Raw genomic sequence first — 23645 nt, forward strand, 5'->3', positions numbered from 1 at the left:
GCTAATGGAGAAGATTTTGAGGAATGATTGTGTCCAGCTTACTACAACCCTTGTGGGAGATTTGCCAACTAGAACAGTCCCAGGAATGTGCCTCCTCAAATAGATTGAAACAAAAGCTGGCTCCAACTCCTTGCACATCCTAAGACAATTATACATTCCCTATGTATTACAGACCTTTTTATTTCACAAGGTTTTTTCTATGCTCAGTAGGGCAGTAAGAGAAAAGAATGCTATAGAAAGGCAGCAAGCGTAGCATGCACTAGTGTTGTTTACAAAGTGCACCAAAATTTTATCCTTGATAATAAATAGACCAGGGAGTAGTAATAGAAGGTCAACAAGACTATGAAGGAAGCTGTGACATACCAAATATTTTTATATGATATGACAATATAACAGGATTAAGATAATCAAATTATTACAGTCTACCAGCTGCTGGGTAGTAGTGGCAGGCAACACAAAAAGGGTCAGCAGCAACCTCTGTGTGAATGTGACAAACAGGCACATCAAGATCCTCAGTCTTAAAAATACACTTGTGAGCTGAATACAAAGAGGAGAATTGGTAGCAACTATCACATCACTACCTTTCCTCAAGAGAATTTAAAAAAGGAATTAATACTTCATAAATATATTTTTAAGTTTTTGCAATCAGCTGTGCTAAGCTGCATTGATGAAAGTCGTGAATACACCTGGTAAATGTCCCTCGCCCTACTTGCTTTCTGGGTTTCTAAAAAGGTTTCTATAATCTAGACTTAAGAAGATTCTGACATCTTCTGTGCCATATTTTGTAAACATCTAATGCATTTCACCATGTTTTGCTATGAACCCCATCTGAGAAAGGACTACAATCTTCCAGCAGGGGTATAGTTCCCACCATGCCTCCACCCTGAGTCAGAGTACGCTGATTACCAAGAAGGCACCTGATGCTGAACCTGATGCTACCTTTTCCAGCAGTAGTGACTTTAGTCCAGTTAATTCAATTAAATGCCTTCTATTTGGGAAGAGGAAAAACCAAGATGCAGGAACAGCCTCTTCTATTCCTGCCAAAGCCATGCTTGCTTTCATGCTGCTACAATATGGGCTATGGATCTGTGTGATAGCAGCGGGTGGGCCCAGCATCTTTTGAAGTCTAACACCAGGACTGGCAAAGTTCATGAGGCTTGTGAAGCTGACAGCAGCTCTGACAGATGGTCAGTAGAAACCAGACTCATGAATTAAATGGTGATAAATGCTGCTTATAAATAAAGACCCTCTCACAGCAATAACACTTTATGCTTGTTGGTTTATCTTTCCTTTTATTTTGATAAATTATAGACATCCAGTGAGATTTCCCCCTAAATTCAACATGGTTGATTTCACACATGGTTAATTAGAAAGGACTTTCAAGATTTATTGCTAAAAAGAACACATCACAGAGGGTAAATTTCTTGCTCTTGGAGTAGCAGCACATCAGTCAGCTCAGTCTGAGCCATCTTTATGAAAATAACAACAAAAAAAAAAACCAAAAACCAACAAATAGAGAAGCTAAGAGCAATCAAAGCATCTCCTGGCCAACTTCAATATCTAAGCACACAGAACTGAGATACATCTGAAAATTGCCTTTGTTCTTGATAGTTACCCAGAAATAATTTTAGCCAATTTAACCATCATTATGGAAGGTATAAATAAACCAATATTCACACTGTTGGTTATGACATCATCAAGTTTCTTAATTCTGAGGTATTCTAATTGTCCCTCACATTACTGGCTGAAAGGGACTATCAAAAGCAGTACCAATCTTTTTTTTAACTAATGAAATCAGAGGTATATTGCACACCACCATTCTATTTTGATGAAAATGGAGTATTTAACTCCTGGCATAGTGCTGGAAGTGAAACAAAAAAAATCCCATTTTTAGAATGCAAATCACTCCTCTTCATCTCAGTTCCCTATTTGGGTAGTTTGGTTTCATTGACTCCCACACCTCATCCTTCACAATGTAAACAAAGCATTCAGTGTTCATCTGGGAGATGTTACCTGTGCTGTCCAAAGCTCCACTTTAGTTGCTGACTTGATTTTGCTTTATAAAGTATATAATAAAAAACACATTTCCCCAACAGACATCTTTTTTATATTGCAGCTTTCAGCTTGTCCTTGGTGTGACACAGAGACAGTGCACAAAACAGACAAACAAAAGATGGATTTCAGAGCAGGCATGTTTGGACTGAGCAACTCCAGATACCCTTTACTCACTGTCAACTTTAGGAGACTTCATCATTGCATCTCCCATGGATACTGAGGGCTCCATCAGCATCATGACTCTTCTTTCAGCATCATTCCTCTGGCAAGCGCAACTTGGATTTCCACACCAGACTCTGCTGGCTAGTGAGTGGTAGAAATATTAATTGTTCTACAATCCTCTTTACTATCTGTAATGGGGTGTTTTTGTCCTGACAAACTACGTATTAGCTATTATATGGACAGTGTACTAGTCACTGCCAAAAGATATTTACCTGCTGTGTGGGTCATGGCATTTGCTGGGCCTGGGGGAAGATTCTCCAGATACCAAAATGAACAGATACAGCAGTCCTACAGAACACTCTGACCACACAGCCAAATATTTGAAACTCCAAACTCAAATGGGCTCTTGAGACTAGAGGAAAAGAAACGAGCTTCAGAGTATGTCTGCAAGCCTCAACGTTCTCATCTCCTTTGTTTGGGTCTTGCAGAACTGTCTCTTTTCCTGTCAGGAAGCAAGTTGACTTCAGAGGGTCTTGGGATCTCTTAAGCCTCTGGAAAATAAGCAGATCCCAGGCAGGAATTTTCAGCTGGCTCAGACTTGGGACCTGGAGACCAATTACTCAGTACATGGTGCTGAACTCTGGGGTGACTCTGGGCGCCTTTTCTCTAGGACAGCGGTGGCTCTGCAGGTGCCCAGCCAATGCACCTTCCCAGAATCTCACTGGAGGTACAAGCACCCAAATTCACTTTCTAGGAGAAGAAATGGTATGTAAAAGCATACATACAGTTTCTTTTCTCTGGAGCATTTAAACATATTATTGCTTTATGTAACAAAGAGATTATAAGATATTATTAATTGTGACTACACATTAAGTATCCTTTTTTCAACGACACATGAAAGTACCTGGGATTAAATTTGTGCTTAGGAAAGCCAACACTCTTTGAGTTTCCTTGTAGACAATTTGTCTTTAAACCAAAGTGTACAGAACTGAAGAGTGTAAATGTATCAGCTATTACCTGGACATCCTCCAAGCTAGAGCAACCCTAAACCCATTAGTCATGTCTGGCTTTTGGTCATTATGGTGATTAAAAGTCAGCACAAGGCAAAGGGATAAATATTTTCAAAACATTTGTGTGCTGAGCTAAGAGAATTCAGAATTTCTTCCAAAATTAAAAATTATGCAAATAATTTTCCAAGAAAACAAACACTGTGTTGGTACAATGCTACCTATCACACATGGTGTACACAAAGCTCTGTTACTCTGCCAAGACAGAAAGCAGAGCATTTTTTATTACAAGAGCTCCAGGTTTTTCTCCAGCTATTTCTGCACCTTTGGGAAGGGAGCCTGAGAATAAAGGAGTCTCCTTACTTTCCTCATGGAATACTCTTACTGCTGCATATATCACACACACTTTTCTTTCCACTCAGTCACAGAAAGGAAAAAGAAATCCCAAGCTCCTTTAGACCACAGGGCTTTGTAATTAAAGATATTTTCTTGGGCAATAGCTTCTAGTTGTTCCTCACTACCTTTTAATAAACAGGTGTTTTACTTCTTCCATTTAGCCTGAAAGGAAGATGCTTAGGGCTGTTATAATGTCTGTGACTGTGTATCAAGAGATGACTGACGCTTGTAATTGAAAATAACTAGAATAATCCTAACATAATTGACATTTAGTATCTGGACAAAATTGTTTATATGTTTTATCTGTGTTATACCCCGTTTTGTCATGCTTTATTAACTAGCAATTCCAGTTTTTATACTTACAGAGCTGTACACAGCAACACCTGTGCTGAACCCAGCCATGTCCTTAACACACTATGAACACCTTTCTTTGAGAAATGTTGTTAACTATACAGTTCAGAAAGGTGTTCATAGTGTGTTAAGGACAGGGAATGTACAGTCACTAATGCAAGTGGTGATGATCTTTGCTCATGGGCTCTATCAGCATGTCATGGGCTCTGCAAAAATGCATGGGGTTTCCATTTAAGTCCATATGCTTGTGTAGAATCCCACTAACACTCTAAGCTGTGCTGAAACTCATGAGATGTTTTCAATTAGAAATCTGATAGGAGAAGATAGAGAACTGAAGCAGAAACCACTCTTGTTTCACTGTTGTTATCAGAGGTCTTGACTATCAGAGGTTTCATCATGTAAAAAATGAGAAATATAGTCACAAACATGAATATACAGAACCGTCCCTTGCATGTGCAACAAAACAGCATTTTAGGCTTCTTGTGGTACACTTGCAAAAAATTAATGAAAGAAGAAAGATTTCTGTTGGTGGTGACACTGCTGGATAATTATAGCTGTGCTGTAGTTCACCTGGAAAGAACAGAACTGCTCCTCTCTAATGTCTTCACTCTTGCTATTATTTTCTTGATTAGGACGGATTTCATCCTCACTTGCTCCTGCCAATTAAGGAACTCAATTGACAGACCTGACTGCAAATCTCCTTCAGCTGCCCTTTATGTGCACCAAAATCATCCAGTGGCAATTAAGTGGGATTCCCTGTGCTTTCTAGAAAGACTGACAAGGTAGTCCTAGTTGCTGGTGCAAGGTAATTTAAGTTTCTGACTGAGCACACTAGACACTTAATTTGCTTTAGGTCTGCAGTACTTGCTTTTCAGGGAGGCTGGTAAGAATAATTATTCCAATAAACTGGGATTGATCCACAGGATTGCAGGAGCCATAGCACTGGCAGAAAACAGAATGTGAACAATGCACAGTTTTGAAGTTTTGAGTTTTGCAGATCTTTGTGGAACTGTAACACAGTAACGGTCTTGCCACTCTACTTACACTGGTGTACTTTTACACTGCAGAAAAGAACTCGTAGGCTATTCCTCAAGAGAGTCACTGATGAAAAACACAAAGAGAATTACATGGTAATTTAATATCTGCTCTTACATGTACAGATGCCACTTCGTTAAGTATATTTTAAAGACATGAAGTAGTCTTTAACAGATTCATTAAAAAAAAACCCAATCAGAATTCTGTTTTGTTTTTTATTAAACTCATTATGGCTTGGTTAATTTTGTAGTTGCTGCTGCACCACCTGAGAAATGCAATAGTCAGCCCTGGGTCAGATTCTGCTTCCAGGTGGCTTCCTGCAGCCAGGCTCTACTGATGACCATTGAGCTTGGGCTCAGGCATCCTCCTCAGAAAGAGATTCCTCCCACCTAAGAAAGTCCAGGTTTTTTGCATCTTGTGAAAACAATGCACTCACTACCTGGGCTCTTGTGTTTTATTTTGCATCTTCCTTCTGAGCATATTCCTCCTAAGCCCCACAAGTAGTTTACAGACACATATTCTGACATGTTGATGAATAGCTTCTGCTGTCACCCGATGCCATCTCTGTATCTTGAAACCCTCTGTGAGTATCTGACTGGAACCCTATCTATGAATTAGGGTCAAATGGAATGGATTGATGACTAAAGCATCTGACTAGACAGACATATTTGCTGTATGTGCTGAACCAAATGCACAGAGCCCAGGCTTCTGAGCTAATTCTTTCCTTCTGCAAATCCAGAATAGCTCCATTTGGGCTGACAGGATTTCTTACTGCATTTTCATGTAAGCTTTTGTTCTCTGAAGCCTTTTTCAGCATTTGCCTATGGAGCTGTAAACTGTGAGATTTATAGCTGAGTAATCCTTTTCCTTTATGAGATATTTTTCTGATTCCCTGAACTGCAATGACAGGATCAATTCAGAGATTACAATGGATAAGCAGCTGGTGTGGAGCTGTGGCTTCAAGGCCTGCAACGCTGGCTCCTCCCAAAGTAAAAGAGGTGCCTGGCTGTGCCCAGGAATTTCTTTTGTAAAAGCTGATGAAGAAAGAGTGGTCTGACTCTATTATGCCAGGAATGTTAACAGTGCAGTAGCTTCATTGCTACCTATACAAACAGCCTGATCCCAGTCAGGCATGTGTGATAAGAAGTACTTGTAGACCACAGATGAAGTAGAAGTTATCAGTCAAGGCTCAAATCAAGTAGTGCTTTAAAAACAATGCATACAAAGTAAAATTCCAGAGGAGATAAACGGAATCTGCTTTGTCTAAGACTTTAGTTTCTTTACAAAGTACTTGGGAATGTGACATTTTCTTCTGTCAGTCAGGTCCAACAACATTAAAACTATGAATGGGTTCATAAATCAGCAGCAGGCTCCTCAAATTGTCTCATAAACAAAAGCAGGAGACAACAGCCCAGCACTGGAGAGGTGTATGAGGCAGGGGCACCACAGATGGACAAGAGGAGCCCTGGGGGACAGAAAGAGGGCAGCTCTTCAATAATCAAGTCAGTGTGGTACTCTCATCATAAATACTTCTCTTCCATTTATTGATTAACAATTCGTAAATGGTTAGTGTGAAATGGTGAACTTGCGAAAAGTATTTCTGGTCTCTGGGTTTGTAATTAGGATTCATACCGTATCTATAAAAAGAAATGGTATTTACAAGAGCAAAGGGCTGCAGCAGAACACCCAAGATTGAAGATCAGTGTCTATGATTGCTCCAGGGCAGCAGACAATCCAGAACTGTGGGAGTGATCCATAGCTAGAAAAATAAAGGTTAGAACCTGAATTGCTAAAGATTTTGCTGCACTTCAGTCTAGCACAACCAAATAGAAATGTTCCTTAACACCACTTCACCTAACATGAAGTTGGAGGAGGAGCTTCACCACCATTTTACCCCTGTCATACTCCTTGTTGTATCTGCTCCAGTGGTTTCTGGCACAGGAATTGTAGAAAAGGTATTCAAGGGTGTGGGGTGGTGCTGCTGGTGGGAAGCAGATTTTCTAGGCCCTTATTTTTCTTCTCCAGAGAAACTGAAAGAAACTTGATATAGGACCATGCTGGAGACGAGTTACAGAGTGCTATGATTAATCCCCCAGCTGCCATTGTGTTTGTCACTTAGTTAAAACAAGAATATGCCCTCTCCTACCTTGAAAAAGAGCATGAAAAACAGCATTCCCCATCAGCCTCATTTCTTACAACCTCAGACACATTTTGGCCTAGGAAAGAGTTGCAGACATGACAGTGTACCATGCATAAGGGCTTTCTAAGAACCTGCTCTGAGGAGGTGGTGATACTGTGGTCCCAGAGTGGGGGATGGCAGGGGAAGTGTGGGGAACCCTGCTCTGCCTGGCTGGGGCAAGAGAGGACAGGGCCAGAGCCACTGCCTGATGCTGTGCAAGCTGGGATTGGTACATTTACTCCTTTTATTTGCTTGGTTACTGTGGGTGACTTTACTGAGGTGACATGAACACATGCAGGTTAAAGCAACTTCACCAAACTCACAGTAGACAGGTTTTCATCCATAGAGCTGGCTATTTTTACTGGCTGTGAAGGTCTACATGCTGTGGTCACCCCATCAGGGAAAAAAAAGCAATGTTTTGTCACCTGCAAGTTAACTGAACTAACCAATGAAGGAATCAATTTATAACAATGATTAATAAGAAAAAAAATGTGGGCAATGGAGGTACAGACCCAAACTAATTGGTGGAAATTACTCAGCAAGTGATTATGACTAATGTGATTTGCCTTTGGGCAACTCATGAACCAAAAGTTAAACATGTGGAATGAAACATTCATTATCCATTATTCACTCAGTACAGGCAATGGCATTAATGTCATTTGTACTGCAGCAGAGCCTATACACTTTACGTTTCAGGGGTTTATTACACTAACCATTACATGGACTTTTATTGAAAAAAAAAACGGGGCAAATATCCCTCTTAAGGAGCTCCAGATGCTAAGTTAAAAAAGTCTAAAGAGACTGCATCTTCTATAAATGTGTTGCAGCTTAGAGCTGAGTTAGTCTTACAGCTCAGGTATTAGTAGCAGAACAGGTCTGTTTGAGACCAAAAGGTTTCCATGTGGGCTCATGTCCCTGGCTCTTCATCCACCTTCTTCTGCGAGTGGCTACTGCTGCCCAAGTTAATTACTGGGGGCATACCCTTAAGATACTTCAAATACATGGACAAATATAGCCAGTTCCAAGGTGATCCTTCAAGTTTCTCCCAGTTCTGGGAATGTGTAAATACACATTAAAAAAAGGGCTCCTTTTGTGTCTGATCCTATTCCCAAAAGGAATGGACCTTGCAGCCTCCTGACTTCTATAGCATTGGCTTCAGAATGGCACAAGGCCAAACTCTCCCCATCTCTTTCCCCACTGCTCTGATGTTTCTTTCTATCTTCATTCTAGAAGGATGTAGCAGAGTGGTATGTTCTCATCACTTTCCTTCCTCACCACAATACCTTTTCAGGTATTTTTAAAACATTATTTGCTGTGGGTTTTCCTCAAGCAAATCTGCCAGAAGCAGACTCACTTTATATTATTATCAAGAAATACAGTGCTCCTAAATGTTGAGATCTTTGTAGTTTAGCAGGCCACAGAAATAAAGCAGCTAGACCAGACTGTAAATGTCAAAATCTACTCAGGAAAAATCAGTGGTAAGGACACTCATTAAGAAACAGGCAGATAAACCAAAATGAGTGAAAAGATAAATTGCCAATCTTTCTTTTGCCTGTTTATTTTCTTCCCAATTGTCTTCCCTTCATCCAAATCAGTGAGCTGTGAGAAGGGGTATCTTTGAATTTGCTTTATCCTCTGCCTGACATGGAAATACATTGCTTTGTAATCAGACCATCAGGATAATTTTCTCAGCCTTCTTTGTGATAAAGCCCTTCAGAAGAATAGGCTCAAAGATGAGTTTTCCTTTTAATTATCTAGATTATAAAAGACAGATCAGAGGCAAAGGCTAAATTATACTGTAATAACAAGTGAAAATTTTCAAGGCAGAAGAAAATGGCTGCAATAAACACAGAGCACCAGGAGTCTGTAGTAAAGCTCCCTCCACCAGACATAGAGAGGAGGAAGACTGTGGGACAGGAGTTGTCTCCTCTTTCCCTTGCCAGAACAGATGCTCTGTTACATTCAAGGAAATCCTGCAATGAGAACAGGACGTATTTGTGCAGAACCTACTCTATGTTTGCATTGTCCTGGGACTTTATTCAAAACACTCAGGTTGTGCATGAATCACACTGGAGGCAAAAGGGGGTCCTCGAACTTGACTTTTGACTTTCTGTGTTTTTTTGGGTTGACTAATGGGGCATAATTCTGACATCTCTAGAGAGCATAACTTTTGAAATATTGCTCATCTCTAACAGACCAGTTTGCCATGGCAGAGAAACATATGTCTAAATTCAAACTCAAGTGCATATATCCTTCTTACTTTGAGAACAAAAGTGATGTAACTTTACCGATTTTTCTTGTTCTTCTAAGACTGGCAATGGTGGAGAATATTATCAGGACATATCATAACTGAAGCTGAAGTCTTTAAACAACTTTAATAAAACATTAATGTTCTTACTAGGCCAACTACTTGCAGTTAATTCCAAAACACCAAAAAAAAGAAAAAAAAAAAAAAAAAAGGGGTGAAATTGATGGTTATTTAGGCACAAAATTGTTGTGTATTGAAAGAATTACGGCTTCAGCTTTACTTTTCCATTGACAAACAGAACACTTGGGTAGTATGATAAGTTGGTATTGATTTACCACTCAAACCAAAATGGATTCAAAGGAAATGTGTATTAAACCAGTTCTGGTTTTCTGACTCTAAAATGTAAAAATCCAAAGTGCAGTACTTGTTATTCTAGCAATCTGTGTATCTCTGTCAACCCCTCTGTTCATATCTCTCTTATTTGTTAGGCACATTGTGTTAACACAGCAACAGGGCTGTATCTGGACTTTCTTTCTAAATTTTTTTTTTACATTATTGTGTTTTGTGTGCATTGTCTTCTGTTTACTCCTGAGCACCTTATCAGCATTGTGCTTAAAGACTCATGTTAAAAAAACTGGACAGAAGTCCACTGTTGGTGGAGTTTCCAACGCAAGGTCTGGGGCTAGGGGAAGGATAGAAGAGACTGACATGGAGACTTAAAAGGTTTCACAATTCTAAATATATAGTTCTGCAGAGGGGCTGATGACTTACAGCCACTACTGACTGGCTTCTGCGAAGTGCCATTGTAAATCCACTTCATCCTGAATGAATAATTTGAGACTTTTTTTGGGAAAAGATAACGATAAGTTAATGCTAAACATTCCCATTACTTGTCACACCCCCCCCAGATGTCTCTTTCTGTCTGACCCCATGTAGATGGGCAGTGAAGCAGCTGCAGATGGAAGAGCCCTGAGACCTGAAACACAGCCAAACCCATCCTGTTCTCATGAAACAGGGTGTCAATGCTCTTTTTTGAATCTTCCCTTCAACCTCCTCTGCTTACTACCTCATCAAAATCAATCACTTTCTAATTAACTAGACAGATTCCTATGCAGTTTGCCAAAATTTTATTATCCTTCTCTCGGAGTTACAGCATACCATTATTTATTTAAGTTTCTCCTGCTCCCACTTTGATGGAACTGGGTGAAGGAATCTCTTTCTGGGAGCCTAAGGGAGCTCTGTAATGAGAAACAGTTGCAGGAAGGTGAGTAACCATTTTGCTTCACATCGTGAGGAGAAAGGAAAAAACACATGTGCTCTCTCTTTATGTCCAGCATCCAGGGGGAAGAAATGCAAAAACCATCTTCCAAATGTATTTGTTGGGTTTATAGTTAGATATTTCCCCCTAATTTGGGGTAAAACAATATGCTCCTTGGGGTATTACAGTAACATTCACAGCTGAGGGTCAGGCCCTTATTAAGCACTGCAGAAACAACTATAAGACATATGTAAGATATTCTTTAGGTGAGTTGAGCATTACAGTACGAAGTGCTGCAATACATAGTGTTGAGATACAGTCTCTGTTGAACACTGATATTCCTCATGCAACATAGACACAGGCTGGATGTCTTGAGAATGTGCTTTACAAAAGATAGAATCTTGAGTGTGGAACTAACTGAACATATGATTAAGAAATGCAGAGATGACAAAGAGAGGCTCAGCCTTCCTACTAAAAGCTAGGAAGGTATCAATGTCATGAGTGCTGGAGCATTTGCAGCAGTAAGCCTTAACCTGGGATGAAGTAGTTCTGTTCCCTTTCCTAAAAAATCATAGCAAGAAGGCTTCATTGTATCTGAAAGACGGAATACTTTTCAGGAGGGTGTAAGAGCTCTTTTAAGATCTTAATTTTGTTTGATTCACTATGCAGGCTGAGATTTGACTTACTTGTATCCCAGATGTCCAATATTGGAATAGAAAATTATAGGCACCTTAATTCTTTGCTTCAGTGAGAACACAAAATATGAGGTTTCAGCATGGGAGACAGAGATACATCACAGACTGCTGAACAGTTTGCTGGAGATGCATGCAGTGAGCAGCCCATACTCCCAACATGTAGGTACCACTTGTGTTCTGCTGTGACAAATTTTTTTTTGTGACAGAACTGCCAAAGTTACCATCATGTTCCTTTGTCTATATCCATATAGCTCTTTTAAGCCAGACACAATACAAGGCATGTGTTCATTCTGCCAAATGACTTCAGCTTGTGTCTGTGCTGCCTGCAAAGCTGCCCATCTTTTGCCTTCACAGGCATGGGGAGAAGTCAATGGCTGCTTGCTGGGCTGGCTCAGGCAGGGTTTGATCTAACACAGCTGAAGAAGCAGAACCTGGGACTTATGTCCAGCTCCTGGCGCAAGCTCAACATAGTGAAATGATCAAGGTGTTAGCTCCCTGGTTCTGCTTTGGTTAGGCTGCCTTTTGGGGATTATTAATGAGGTCCATCCCGAGCCCAGTGCCTGAGGTCCGTGCAAAAGTCTGATGCGGTCCTCTCCATGCTGGAGGCCTGGCTTATGGATCCTTCCCATTCTCCTCTGAGATTACAGCCCACACTGCTGTGGAAGGACTGGCTGTGCCTTTGTTAGCTGTGCTGGTAAAGCAGCATGCTGCAGAGTGCTGTGCTGCTACACTGGCACCATTGCTTCCCATTTATATCTGCAGGAAAAGGCCATTTGGCTTGCTAGTGAGTCTCAAAGACACTCATCTAAACTGCCTCCAGAAAATTATCCTGCCAGAGAGATTCTCAAACTGAAGCCCCTTCCTTTTTCCTATTTCTGCATGTGTTAACATCTTGAAATAACTCAGTGTTTTAAATAAAACCATCATGCATGTATGCATGCTAGCATGAAGAGCGAAAAAAGAAAATTTACAAGTGTGGCCTGTATCATTTTTCAGGCAATAAGTGGTTCTTGTTAAAACTGTCAGGCACCATGATTCTAATTTCTATGCTATTTTATTAGGAAATTACTGGGCAAAGGCTACTTTCCAGAGTATAAAATAGATTGTGTCAAATGACATGCATGCCAGTTAACCTTCTACAGTCTTCAGCAAAAAGCATTAAAGAGAAGATGAAAACAATCAAACTCACCTTAAGTCTGTTAAATGCAGCCTTCAGGATCTGTGTTTCCCTCTCACTCTCAGGAACAACTCGTATGACTATATCACTGCCAAGAACAGAATATTGAATTGAGACTGTAAATTTCATCGTAGCAGCATAATGCAACAGTAATAGCTTCATACAGTGATGGTACTTAAGCTCTTTTTCAGCATCTGCAAAATTTTGGGTGAACTGCAGCTCTCCTTCTAAAATTGATACCTGGATCATGCATTCCCACAGGAATGATTTGATCTTTAAAGAATTAGGGTGTCAGCTTGACCTTTCATTTCTTCATAAATGCTTTTGTTCACGCCTTCTAATCCAAACCATTCCTACTGACATCTTTAACACTGACTGCCTCATATCAAAACAATTATTTTGCCAAAACAAATAATCTGTGTCTGAGGACAAGATTAGGTAAGATACATTGCTTTTGTGGCTTTAAGCATCTAATGGTCTTTAAAGAGTCCAGTGCTTTTGTATTAAAGAGGGGATTTGACTTCAGAGGAGAGGTGACCTTCCTATCAGGACCATCCATGTCTTTTGCTTTATTCATTAACACCTGCATAAATTTTGTGAAGATAATAGGTGTTCATACATGCTCAGAAGGTCCTAGATAATAGCTGCTGGATTTATGCACTTTCTGTAGCAGATCTCAATGTTGCAAACAGGAAAAAAGAAATGGAATAGATATCCATTCAATGAGCACCACCCATGTCATGAACTAGGGGAGGTCAGGGACCATAGAACATCCAAGGGGTGATTATGTCACTAAGACATCATCATCTTATTCCGTACACAAGAGGGCTGAAACAAATGTGAGGGGCTAATGGTAATTCTGGCATTTTCCTAAATTTTGAGTTTTTTAATTTATACTGTTGCTAATCAGTAAGCTTTTGGAGGTCATGCATATCTTTATTTCCACAGTTCCATCCATTATCCAGAACCTCCTTTCAAAAAAAATTCTTTCTCTCCAGTTCCCTCATTATATGGGAATCTTATCCAGGAGATTTTCCCTTGACACTGACACAGGTTTGTCCCTTAAATATATTGTGAACTCTCCTACTTTCTTGGAGCTTCTGAGTCTGCTCAGAAGATATCTGGTTCAGAAGCAACATTGCTGAACATGTCTTTGTTGACCTCACTGTTTTAGGAAGGCTCCCAAACTGCTGCTGTTTTCAGCAAGCAAACACTAGATGTTGCCTTTGGTGTACAGCACCTACAGCTCTGGTAGGACTCACCTCTCTGTCAAGGACCTTAACATATATACTGGTAAGCACTAAATATTGTCAGTAAGTGGTTCAGAAGAATACACTGGTGGTTGAGCTCAGTACTACTAATAAATACTGAATCCTGGAATGGCTTACTCTGCCTTTTTCTGGCATCTATTGCCTCTTCCCCCATTCTTCTTTAGCCTTTTTTTCTCCAGTCAGCATTTGCTACCCTTGGTTCGTCTCTGATCCTTTTGTCTGCCTGAGCTCTTCAGTTTTGCTTCATTTGATTTCAGGTTATGGCTGCAATAACACTGATGTGCCCACTGACCATCACCGACAGTCACTGATGTGACTGAGATCTGGGCCTCCTTCCATTACTTAAAGCACTCTGACTGTATTTGGCAGGTGAAATTGCTATGCTCCTGAGCCAAGTTTAACTCAGAGGTTTAACTTAAGAACTTACACAGAAAGGAATGAACCTCTTAGAGTACCACAACTACTGCATCTTTTCAAGGAAAACAGATGCTTTTAATTTATCATACATACAACAGTAATATTCTTTCCCACTACTTATTTCTTTCTTAGTATTAAATTGCTATTAAGAAATGAGTAAAAAGAAGTAATGATTGCCCAGGACATGTGAAGGTGAAATAACTAATAAAGATTCACGGGACATTTCTGGAAGGACTGGGACAATCAACATATAAAAACCAGATTTTAATGAAATAAGTAGCTAAGCATGTGTTACGCAGATGTAATGGAATTTCAAAGGAATGGATATTACTTAGGTATGGTCTTGAATTAATATACATGACTATAAACTGTCTTGGATTAGTGCTGCAACTCTGTCATTTCCAATGTGATGAAAGACCTGCCTTAAAGGAGAAAACACTGGTGCTGTGACAGATTGACCACTTGACACACTGTTGGGAAATGCCTCAAGCTGTGGCTGGGTCTGCTGCTAGAGAGCTTACAGCAAGCAGTTCAGCATACCTGGTATTGTTAGTATTTTATGAAAAGATGGTTAAGCCATTATGACAAAGCAATTATTTTTTGTGCATGCAAGATGCAGGAATACACCAAATTCCTGAGAACTATCTGCTAACTCTGACTTCTGCTGGCAGAAGTTGGTAGAAAATCATTCTTCAAAAAAGCACAGGTACCAAACCTGGCTTTACTCTTGACATCTACCAGCCAAAGAACACAGTCCTGAGGTTATTTTTTTGTTGTTTGTTTTACAAGTTTCCTATTTCCATTTCACACTAAAGAAATTAAACTATTATCTTTGCAAGCTGTGCAATACCCATTGAATTTAGGGTAGAAATCCAACAGCCTACCCAGTATTTAAGAGTCATCAACAAAATCTACCAGATTGTGGGCTGGTGTGGCTGATAAATGGCAGCTGTAGCCCAAACACTCAGAACCACCCTCTGGTGAGGTCTCCTGTCTTCCTTCTTGTCTTGCTGTTGAGGAGAAAGAAGCAATCGATCATGTACACATCTAGGGAAAGCTGATTCACATTGTCTTGCCTGCAGACACATGTTAGCAGTCTGCTGATTTATGCAGGCAAGGTTATTTTTTTAACCACTGTGGCCCAAAATATTTTTTTAAAAAAAAAAAGTCTGTTTTATAAGTTCCTAAATAAACAGCAAAATGGGATATGTTTTGTAGAAATTACCACGAAGCTTTACATCAACCAGGACAAGTGTCCGATTTACCCCTAGCAAGTAGGCTAATGGAATTTAAAGCTAGGACTTAGTGAGATCATTTGAATTTTGTGTAAACACAATGGAAAGCTTTAGCAAAGAGCAATACAAAAGCTCTATGCAATGAACTGACCAGATGAGAGTGGTGAGCAAAGAGTACAAGGCAGACCAGTGGTGTCCTGAGGGACAAGCATAGCACCTCAGCAACATGAGTGACCAGCAGTTGGGTAGCACTGACATGCAGTGACTTTTTCCCCCCCATTACAGCATTTAAAATGACACAGTTGCTTTTGAAACCCAGGACACTAGCCTGAGAAGGCTGAAATTCCCTGCTGCCAATGGGGACTAAAACTTAATGGTTTATTTCTTTGGCTCTCTTAATTTATTTTTTTTTTCCATTTATTTCATGGTTTTACTCATCTGTGAACAGACCAGATGGATTAAATGAAACCATTCTGCAGCACATACACAACTTCTCTACTGATGTTGCAGTAATTCTCTCTCATGAAATTTTCCTGCTTAAGTCACATGGCATGAACTTAATTTATGCAAATTCCTAATTTCCTCTAGGAAAATCCTTCTTATTTTTTTATTTTCCTGACCAATGTGAACCTTAATCAGCTTTTTCCCCTCCCATGGAATTCAATAAAAGCAAGTATACAAAGGCTTTACGAGGATTTTTAACACAGAGAAATTATATTAGAAACATTATAAATCAAATATCTATAGAAAAAATCAAAAAATCAGAAAGAAAATAAATCCCCACTTACAGGGGTCAATTTCTAATGGTAGTGGAAGGATTATAGTTCTCGAGAACACAATGCCATTTAAGTAGTTTGTTGAGGCTTGGGAACTTGTTACATACTGAAAGACACATCTGAAGAAAGCTACAGCATGAAAGCCTCCAGTTAGCTTCCAATATGCCATCACATATCATCTGTGATGAAAGATTAATTGCTTCATTCCCCTTTCTCTGCTAGACTCTTCTGCTAGTCAAACTGATAAGAAATATTTAGACATTAGTTTTTTAATCTCTCTTCACTACTGGGATGAAGAGTTTCAACCATTGACTCAACACTGTTACAAAAATTATTGACCAAGGACTCCTTCCTGCACCCTGATAAAGACACCTGGAAGGGAACTCTACAAAATTTCTTGAGCCTTTCTGTATGTTTTTCTGTATTATGGCAGATGCTGACCCAAACAGAAGAGAACACCATTTGCATTTTCTAGACAGCATTACAAATAACTTCTTTCTTTAAGTTATTAGGGCAAGAAAGCTGATGTTATTTCTGGTATAAGGAGCTAGCTTCTCTATCATTTTGAATTAAAAAGATTTGCTTAGCTAATGCAGGCAAAAATGCTAAGGAAGCAAAATACATTATTACATATTTATCCATATAGCACAGATGACTTCTCTGAGAACTGAATTTCGATTCAAATTGTCTGCTAATTCCCAGGCATGGAATATCTAAATTTCATAGATGTTTTTCAGGTGCAAAAAGGGTTTCCTACTCTACCCAAGCAGGAAGCTTTAGGGACTAAACCTATATTACTGTCTCTCTTCCTTTAAACAGCTTCATTCCAGAGACAGATGGCCTGAAGAGGTAAACGTCTGCAGACATTCCAGGTTTTGTTCCAAAGGAATGATGCTTTTCCAAGCTGGGCTCCAATGACTTGTGAATGTTGCACATGCAGCCATCTAGATCAAATACAGAAAGTGGGAACCAATTGCTTCAGTGCATTTCTCTATCTCAGAAAAAAAACCCAGCACATATGTGTATGGCACTGGATACCATCCTGCTTCACCAAGTGTCATCCAGTTGTATGCAAATAGAAGAGAGAAAGAAGACAATTACCCGGGGCAGAAAATAAATTAGAAGAAAAATAAATTAGACATGAAAATAAAATGAGAAGTAGCAAGAAAAATACACACTTTAGAGAAAAAACATGCCAAAGTAAGAAAGTAGACAACAAGGAGATATGGTGCTAACTGTGCAGGATTAAGGTATGCAAAAACTTGGGAGATGCCCATTTTGACCCAAGGGGAGGTTGCAGTAGGCTGCTTAAATAAGGCACTATGTAAGCTCATTTAAATTCCCTTCCTAAGACACATGTAGTAGAGTAGATGGTAATGACATGAGCCTGACAGTACCAGGATCTATCTGAATGCTCACCTGCCCAAAGGGAAAGCTTCCCCTCTGCTTCACCCAGACTGCAGAGGCACACAGCACTGGGGTGGCACAGCCAGACAAGCTTGGCTTTCTGTCCTGGTCGGCTTGTGGTGACCAAACACAGCGCTGCCCAGGCAGTGCCCCTGGACAGACCCAATTACATCAGTTGCATATATTTTAATCACTTTTCCCATTCTTGACCCTCTTTTTACCACCATGCTTGTACCTTGCTTTCTCTGTCCATTTCCTCCCAAATAAACAACTCACTCCTAATTATTTTTTCCAAGTTGATCCCAGCTTTGCTACATCTGTGCCCAAATTTGGTATTCCCAAGTAATCGCAGCCTCATGTGGCATTACTGATCCTGGAAAATGTCCCACATACTCCCCCTCAGTTACCTATGAAAATCAGAAATTTGTCACATAACTCTTTCTTTATCTCCTGCAAGATCCAGCTCTCTTTCACAATGTGATCTCAAATTTTTGTCAGCTTCTCACATTGACACATCCAGCACTTTCTCATTCCATGTACCATAGTTTGTTGAGGTTCTGATCAGTTAGTCAGGGTCTAGTCCACAGCCTATACCTGCCCGCAGTCCCATCCCTCCTCCATACTAAAAGTCCACACAGAAGATCATATGTTTTCCTGAACTTCAAAATTGTTCCAGTTCATTCGAAGATCCATGTATATTTTCAGACCACTGCATCAACAACTTCCAAACCAGTTATCCCGGGACTCTGCCTGGCAGATTTGCTCTTGACCTCAGTGAAATAAAAGAAAGAACATCACTTCTGAAAAAGGATTGTTACAGAATTTATATATCAAGAGCAGAAGGCTGATGGGGGAAATGGTTCAGTGTTAGAGGTCTACTCTAATTTCCCTAAGGCCCTGAGGAAACCACAGGTCATCTACAAGTGAGGTTAAGTGCAGGTTTGGCAGAGTTTCGTATGCTGAGTTCCATATGCTTTATATCCACACTGTGGGCTGTCAGTTGTAAAAACCACACACTGTATATTGGGTTAGAGATACTTGCTGGTAGATCTGTTTGTTAGGTCTCTTTCTACCCCATCTGTTCCAATGGGCTGAACAGGAGCCTGGGCTCTGTCCTGGTGGGTGTGCTTGAAGCATGGGTACTTCTGATGCTGTGGCTGAGGGCACTCTTGCCTGCAAAGCATGAGGGAGAAGCTCAGGCTTAGATCTATGCTCAGCTGACAGTGCAAACATGGCTCAGCTACCCACCACTGAAAATGGGGATGACAACATCTTTTAAACTTGTGTGGGTATTGAGACAATAAATAAATTCGTGACTTTTAAGCTTCCAGATGGCTACAGTAATGGGAGCAACGCAGGGACCACAGATGGGAAGCAGTAAATGAGCATTTTACAGAATGTGAAGAACAAAATCCTGCAACTTTTTAAAGTCTTGAGATGTTGTGCATTTACCTGGCAGACTTCAATGGTGTCATAAACACTGTAAAAGATCATCCCTGAGCCAAAAAAGATATCAGACCTCCATAGGTTTGACTTCCCATGTGGTTCTCGGTTTCCTCTATTTGGCTTTGATCTTAACTGAGAGAAGCAGACACACTCAGATTTGTACAAAGCTGAGAAATGGACCAGGCATCTTCAAGCCCTGTTTTTGATTACAGACACACACACTCACACAAGACAGAAAACCGCTTTATTTGTTCTTTATTTGTTCTAATGGTTATATTTTTCCCTGGAGTCATCAAAGACTGAACTGCATGGCACTATACAAAAGCACCAGTTATCCAGCAGGTCTTACAATGCTTAAAAAAGACAGTGAGTGCCACTGCTCATGATTCACTGATGGTGGAGAAACAAAAAATCAGCATTTCTGCTGTCACTGGAAAACTAGATTCTTTCTCAGAAGTTTAAGCCTCACTATTCCTTGACAACTTTGCTTTCCTTAAAGAAAAATTACCATCACACCATGTGGACGTGGCTTGGGTTTTTCTAGTAATTCTGTCTGAGAATGAAAAAATCTTGATTAATCTGCACAAGGAAGGTAAGCAAAGTTGAGCTACTATTTATGTCTTAAAAAAAAATAGTGATGCTTTCTTATTGTGTGATACTCCACATTTTTTTTTCAACTTCAATATCCTACAAAAGCTTATTTTCAAATAATCTAGGATTTTGCACATCTGGAGCTTTTCCCCTACAGAAATCTCCTGGTAACACAGATCATTTTCCAAAGTCTTGACTGCATGCAAGAAGGGCATGCAGAGGATCCTTACTTTTCAAGGCTCAATGAAAAATTAGTAGGTGCTATACTTTTTTCCTTTTATGCTTTCCCACAGACAAGAAATAGATATTTGTAAAATAACAAACAATAAAGAATGCAAGCAAGAGATGTCCGTGCTCTCTTGCTTTGGAGACAGCTATGAAATTGTGAAATACACTCAAAGGTTGGAAATAATCACCATTTTTAGGTTGTTCAGACGAGCTACAGACTTCAAAAGTACAAGTACTACATTTTCAGTGAAAGCATCTTCTACAGTCTTCAAATAAAATCTTAAAGACTGGTGATTTTCTGATAAAAATGTTTAAGTTGCCACCACTGCAGACTAAACCTGAATATTTTACCATGAAAAAAAAACAGTGAAATTGATTTACCAAATACTACTTTTTAAAGTGATTATATTACAACTCACATGTACCCAAAAGCAGAGTAAAATAACTGTTTTTCTAATACTAATAAATATCTCACCACACACAAATTTAAGGTCTTAAATCTTCCTTTAGAATGTTCCAAGTACATAGAAATCCTTAATTTGCAGAATACAAACTATGTGGACTTCACTTTTTCTGAGCTATGCTATGGTTTTACTTGATCTGCCACACTTGAAGAAGAGAATACATCCACATTTCCAGCTGTGTGACAACTGATGAATAGGGTACATAATTCATCTGCCTTGATGACATTTTGTCAAGGACCAGATAATACTTTATTCTTTGAAAAACAGAAGGGAAGAAATTATTACATTTATTTTCAAGAGATACATGCTTCACCTAAACTGATATTTTTTAAAAAAACCATTCATTTAATTTAAACAGGATCTCTGTAGGGGGTCCATAAAGACATACTAAATTTATTATGCAGTTTCCTTTAACAGCAAGGAGGAAGATCATGTAACCAGTAGGTCTTTTCTACTATTCTGTTCCTCTCATTGTTTGTAGCAAATTAAATCCTAAGTGATTCCCATCTTTGGAGACATAACGTTATAGAATAACAGAATAATTTTGGCTGATGGGATATTGGGAGATCATAACCTTGTAGCTCTTCTCTGTACCCATTCTTGATTTTGTGTTTTTGAACATGAACTGAAAGGGATGTGTAAACTTAGTTACTCCTCTGAGTAGTCTCCACTCCTACAAACTCAACTTTATCATTCTACCACACTGAAGTTCACAGTCATCCTATGGCTGAATACTACATAGCTTTTTTATTTTTTACTTCTTGATCAACCCAAGGATTTGAGACTACTGGATAAATTCCTGTATCCATTATCTGTAAATCTGAAGTACTGGACTTTATCCTAGTTCTTTTAATTCAGTAATTCAGTCCATCAACTTTTTTCTAATACATGGCTAGAAGCTTCCTTGAATAAATAACTTGAGAAAATAAATTTGGGGATAAAGAAACATCTTTGCATTTTTGTGGGTAATGATAACTCAAGGCACAGAGAATGAGGGATAAAAGCATGAAGCAATTACTGTTGCTGAATGGAAGCATTTGGTTATTCCTGAGAGGCAATCTTTTGAGCTCAATTTAAGACCATGATCCTCAGGCTCTCATGAATGTATAAAGGCTTTCAGCATTAGCAGGAGGAAGTCTGTACTCATCACTGTACTTGGCACAGAAACACAAATAATTGGTGTGTGTTTGTAAGTGTATAAAAAAAGAGATCAGAGGATTTCTTTCATACATATTTTAAAAAGTATATGTCAAGATGGCGAGCTTAGTTTTAATTTAGGACTCATAATTAGTGTTTTCTATGTATTTATTCATTTATGCAAGTTACAGCAAGAAGGAGGAAAATATTTATGGAGTTAAAAAAAATGTTACAGCATCAAATACTGTTGAATCAAGATGTCTGTAGCATGGTAAATTTCCCCAAACAATTCTGTAATGATTTATTACCTCCTTTGCTTCCACAGAATGAATCTCTGTGCCCACCTTTAATGTCACTGTACAAGTAAAGGACAAGCAGGACATGCCTCTCTGCAGTTCTGCAGGACAGGATCCATGGATTTCAAACTAGGGAATATACCGGATTTACTGAATGTGGTAAGAAAAACCTTGTATCCATTTCTCTTTTTTGCTGGTGTTGCAGCAGGATGGTGTATTCCAATTTGATTTCAAGGGAGTTAGGTCTTCTTGCTAGGTTAACCAAGAAAAACCCAGCAGGCTTTTTTTCTATGACAGGACAACCACCTACTCCTGTATTTCAGGTAAGCATTAGAGAGACCTGGGTGCTCAAGTGTTCATTAACTCAGTAAGCTGTTTTGAAGAAGAAATTATAAATCTGCAAGCACTAAACCCAGGAACAATTATACATGTTGGTAGCTGCTAAATCCTACAACAGCGGAAAAGTGAATCTCACATGAAGCCTTCTTATTTTCTCCACAGGGAGATGAACAAGGTGACCAGGATGACCACAGATGGCAAAACTTCGTGCCCAGGTGGAGAGCCTCTGACAACAGGGGTGAGAAAACACACAGCAAGGAGATACCTTGCACACCTAGACCAAGGTTAGATGATATCTGCAAATTAGTCCCTGAACAGTCTGTGTGGCAGAAGATCTTCCCATCATCTGAATATAACATTGTGGGAAAGGAGTAGATTAAATGTATATATAAGCCAGAGATATAAGATGGAGTTTTTCAATTACAAATGCTGGGGAGTTGGTCCCCTGCTACACAGTGTCATTTTTGCTCTCTACCAACTGCCTTGAACGAAGAGATCAATGAGACAAACCTTGAGCCAAGCTCTCTGCAAAAGCCACAGCTTTGCCTGGGAGTATTTCCCAGTTAAATGCACAACCTGGATGTACCTCAGATTCAAGATGAATCCCGAGTGACTGCGCTGCACTGTGTTCAACCATCATTTCCTTGCGAAGGGATGCGAGGTGCACATCACCAGTGGGATGTGTGGGCACCAGAAGCAGCCTACATTGTAGGGGAACCACCAGACACACATCCCACCAAATGTGCTTTTCATTTTGCATTGACAGGTTTTGTGCAATAAAATGTTTTGAAAAATTTGGAAATGTTTTTTTAATCTTTAATTAAGTAATGGGCTTTCTTTCAAGTCAACATGCAAAAGCACGTTCTGAAACACATGAAAAAAGATGTTCATTATGTTTCCTATGAACATAGAAGTCAAATATGACTTCTCAAATAAGCAGGACGGAAGAAGAAGTCAAATAAGCAGGACGGAAGAAATTTTCATGAAAAAAAATTTGTTTTCTAATTGGTTGTTTCACAGAAATCTAGAGCTTTAAAGAATTATACACTAAAAAGTGCAGCTCCAATTCTGCACCACATGTACTTTAAATTTCATGGTATTTACTGAGCCACCTTTCCTTACTGAAGTAATTCCAACTACCTGTGATGGTAAATTAGGTGTGGATGTGCCTGCTGTACGATGTGTTATTTTACTAACAGATTTTTAATGCTCACAAGTTTATAACTTTCAGATAAAGACCAGTTTTTTTTTTTTAACATAAGATTTCAAAACAACATTTTGGAGTGAGAGGTAGTATTACAAGGAGAAATCTCATGACTCACAGCTTGTTGTCTCTTTGGTATCACTTGTCCATGGAGATGAATTTATAGACAAGGCTTCAAGGCCTTCTACAATGAGACACTTTTAGCACACAAACAAGAAAACACTCATCCAGCTGCTCCACACTTCTTTATGGATGCCTTTGTGCTTATACA

At 39.4% G+C, this 23645-nt stretch overlaps 1 protein-coding gene across 1 annotated transcript in view; it reads right to left on the reverse strand.

Annotated features, from left to right (window-relative positions):
• The window catches only part of CPA6 (carboxypeptidase A6), an 84662-nt gene that overhangs the window by 35006 nt on the left and 26011 nt on the right, over window positions 1-23645 (reverse strand). Inside the window, exon 2 of the mRNA XM_071737735.1 lies at window positions 12576-12651. Within this exon, the coding sequence (XP_071593836.1) occupies window positions 12576-12651 (76 nt within the window). The remainder of the gene's footprint in view (window positions 1-12575; window positions 12652-23645) is intronic.

The sequence above is a fragment of the Heliangelus exortis genome, chromosome 2 (assembly GCF_036169615.1).
Source record: "Heliangelus exortis chromosome 2, bHelExo1.hap1, whole genome shotgun sequence".
In the NCBI taxonomy this organism is placed as follows: Eukaryota; Metazoa; Chordata; class Aves; order Apodiformes; family Trochilidae; genus Heliangelus; species Heliangelus exortis.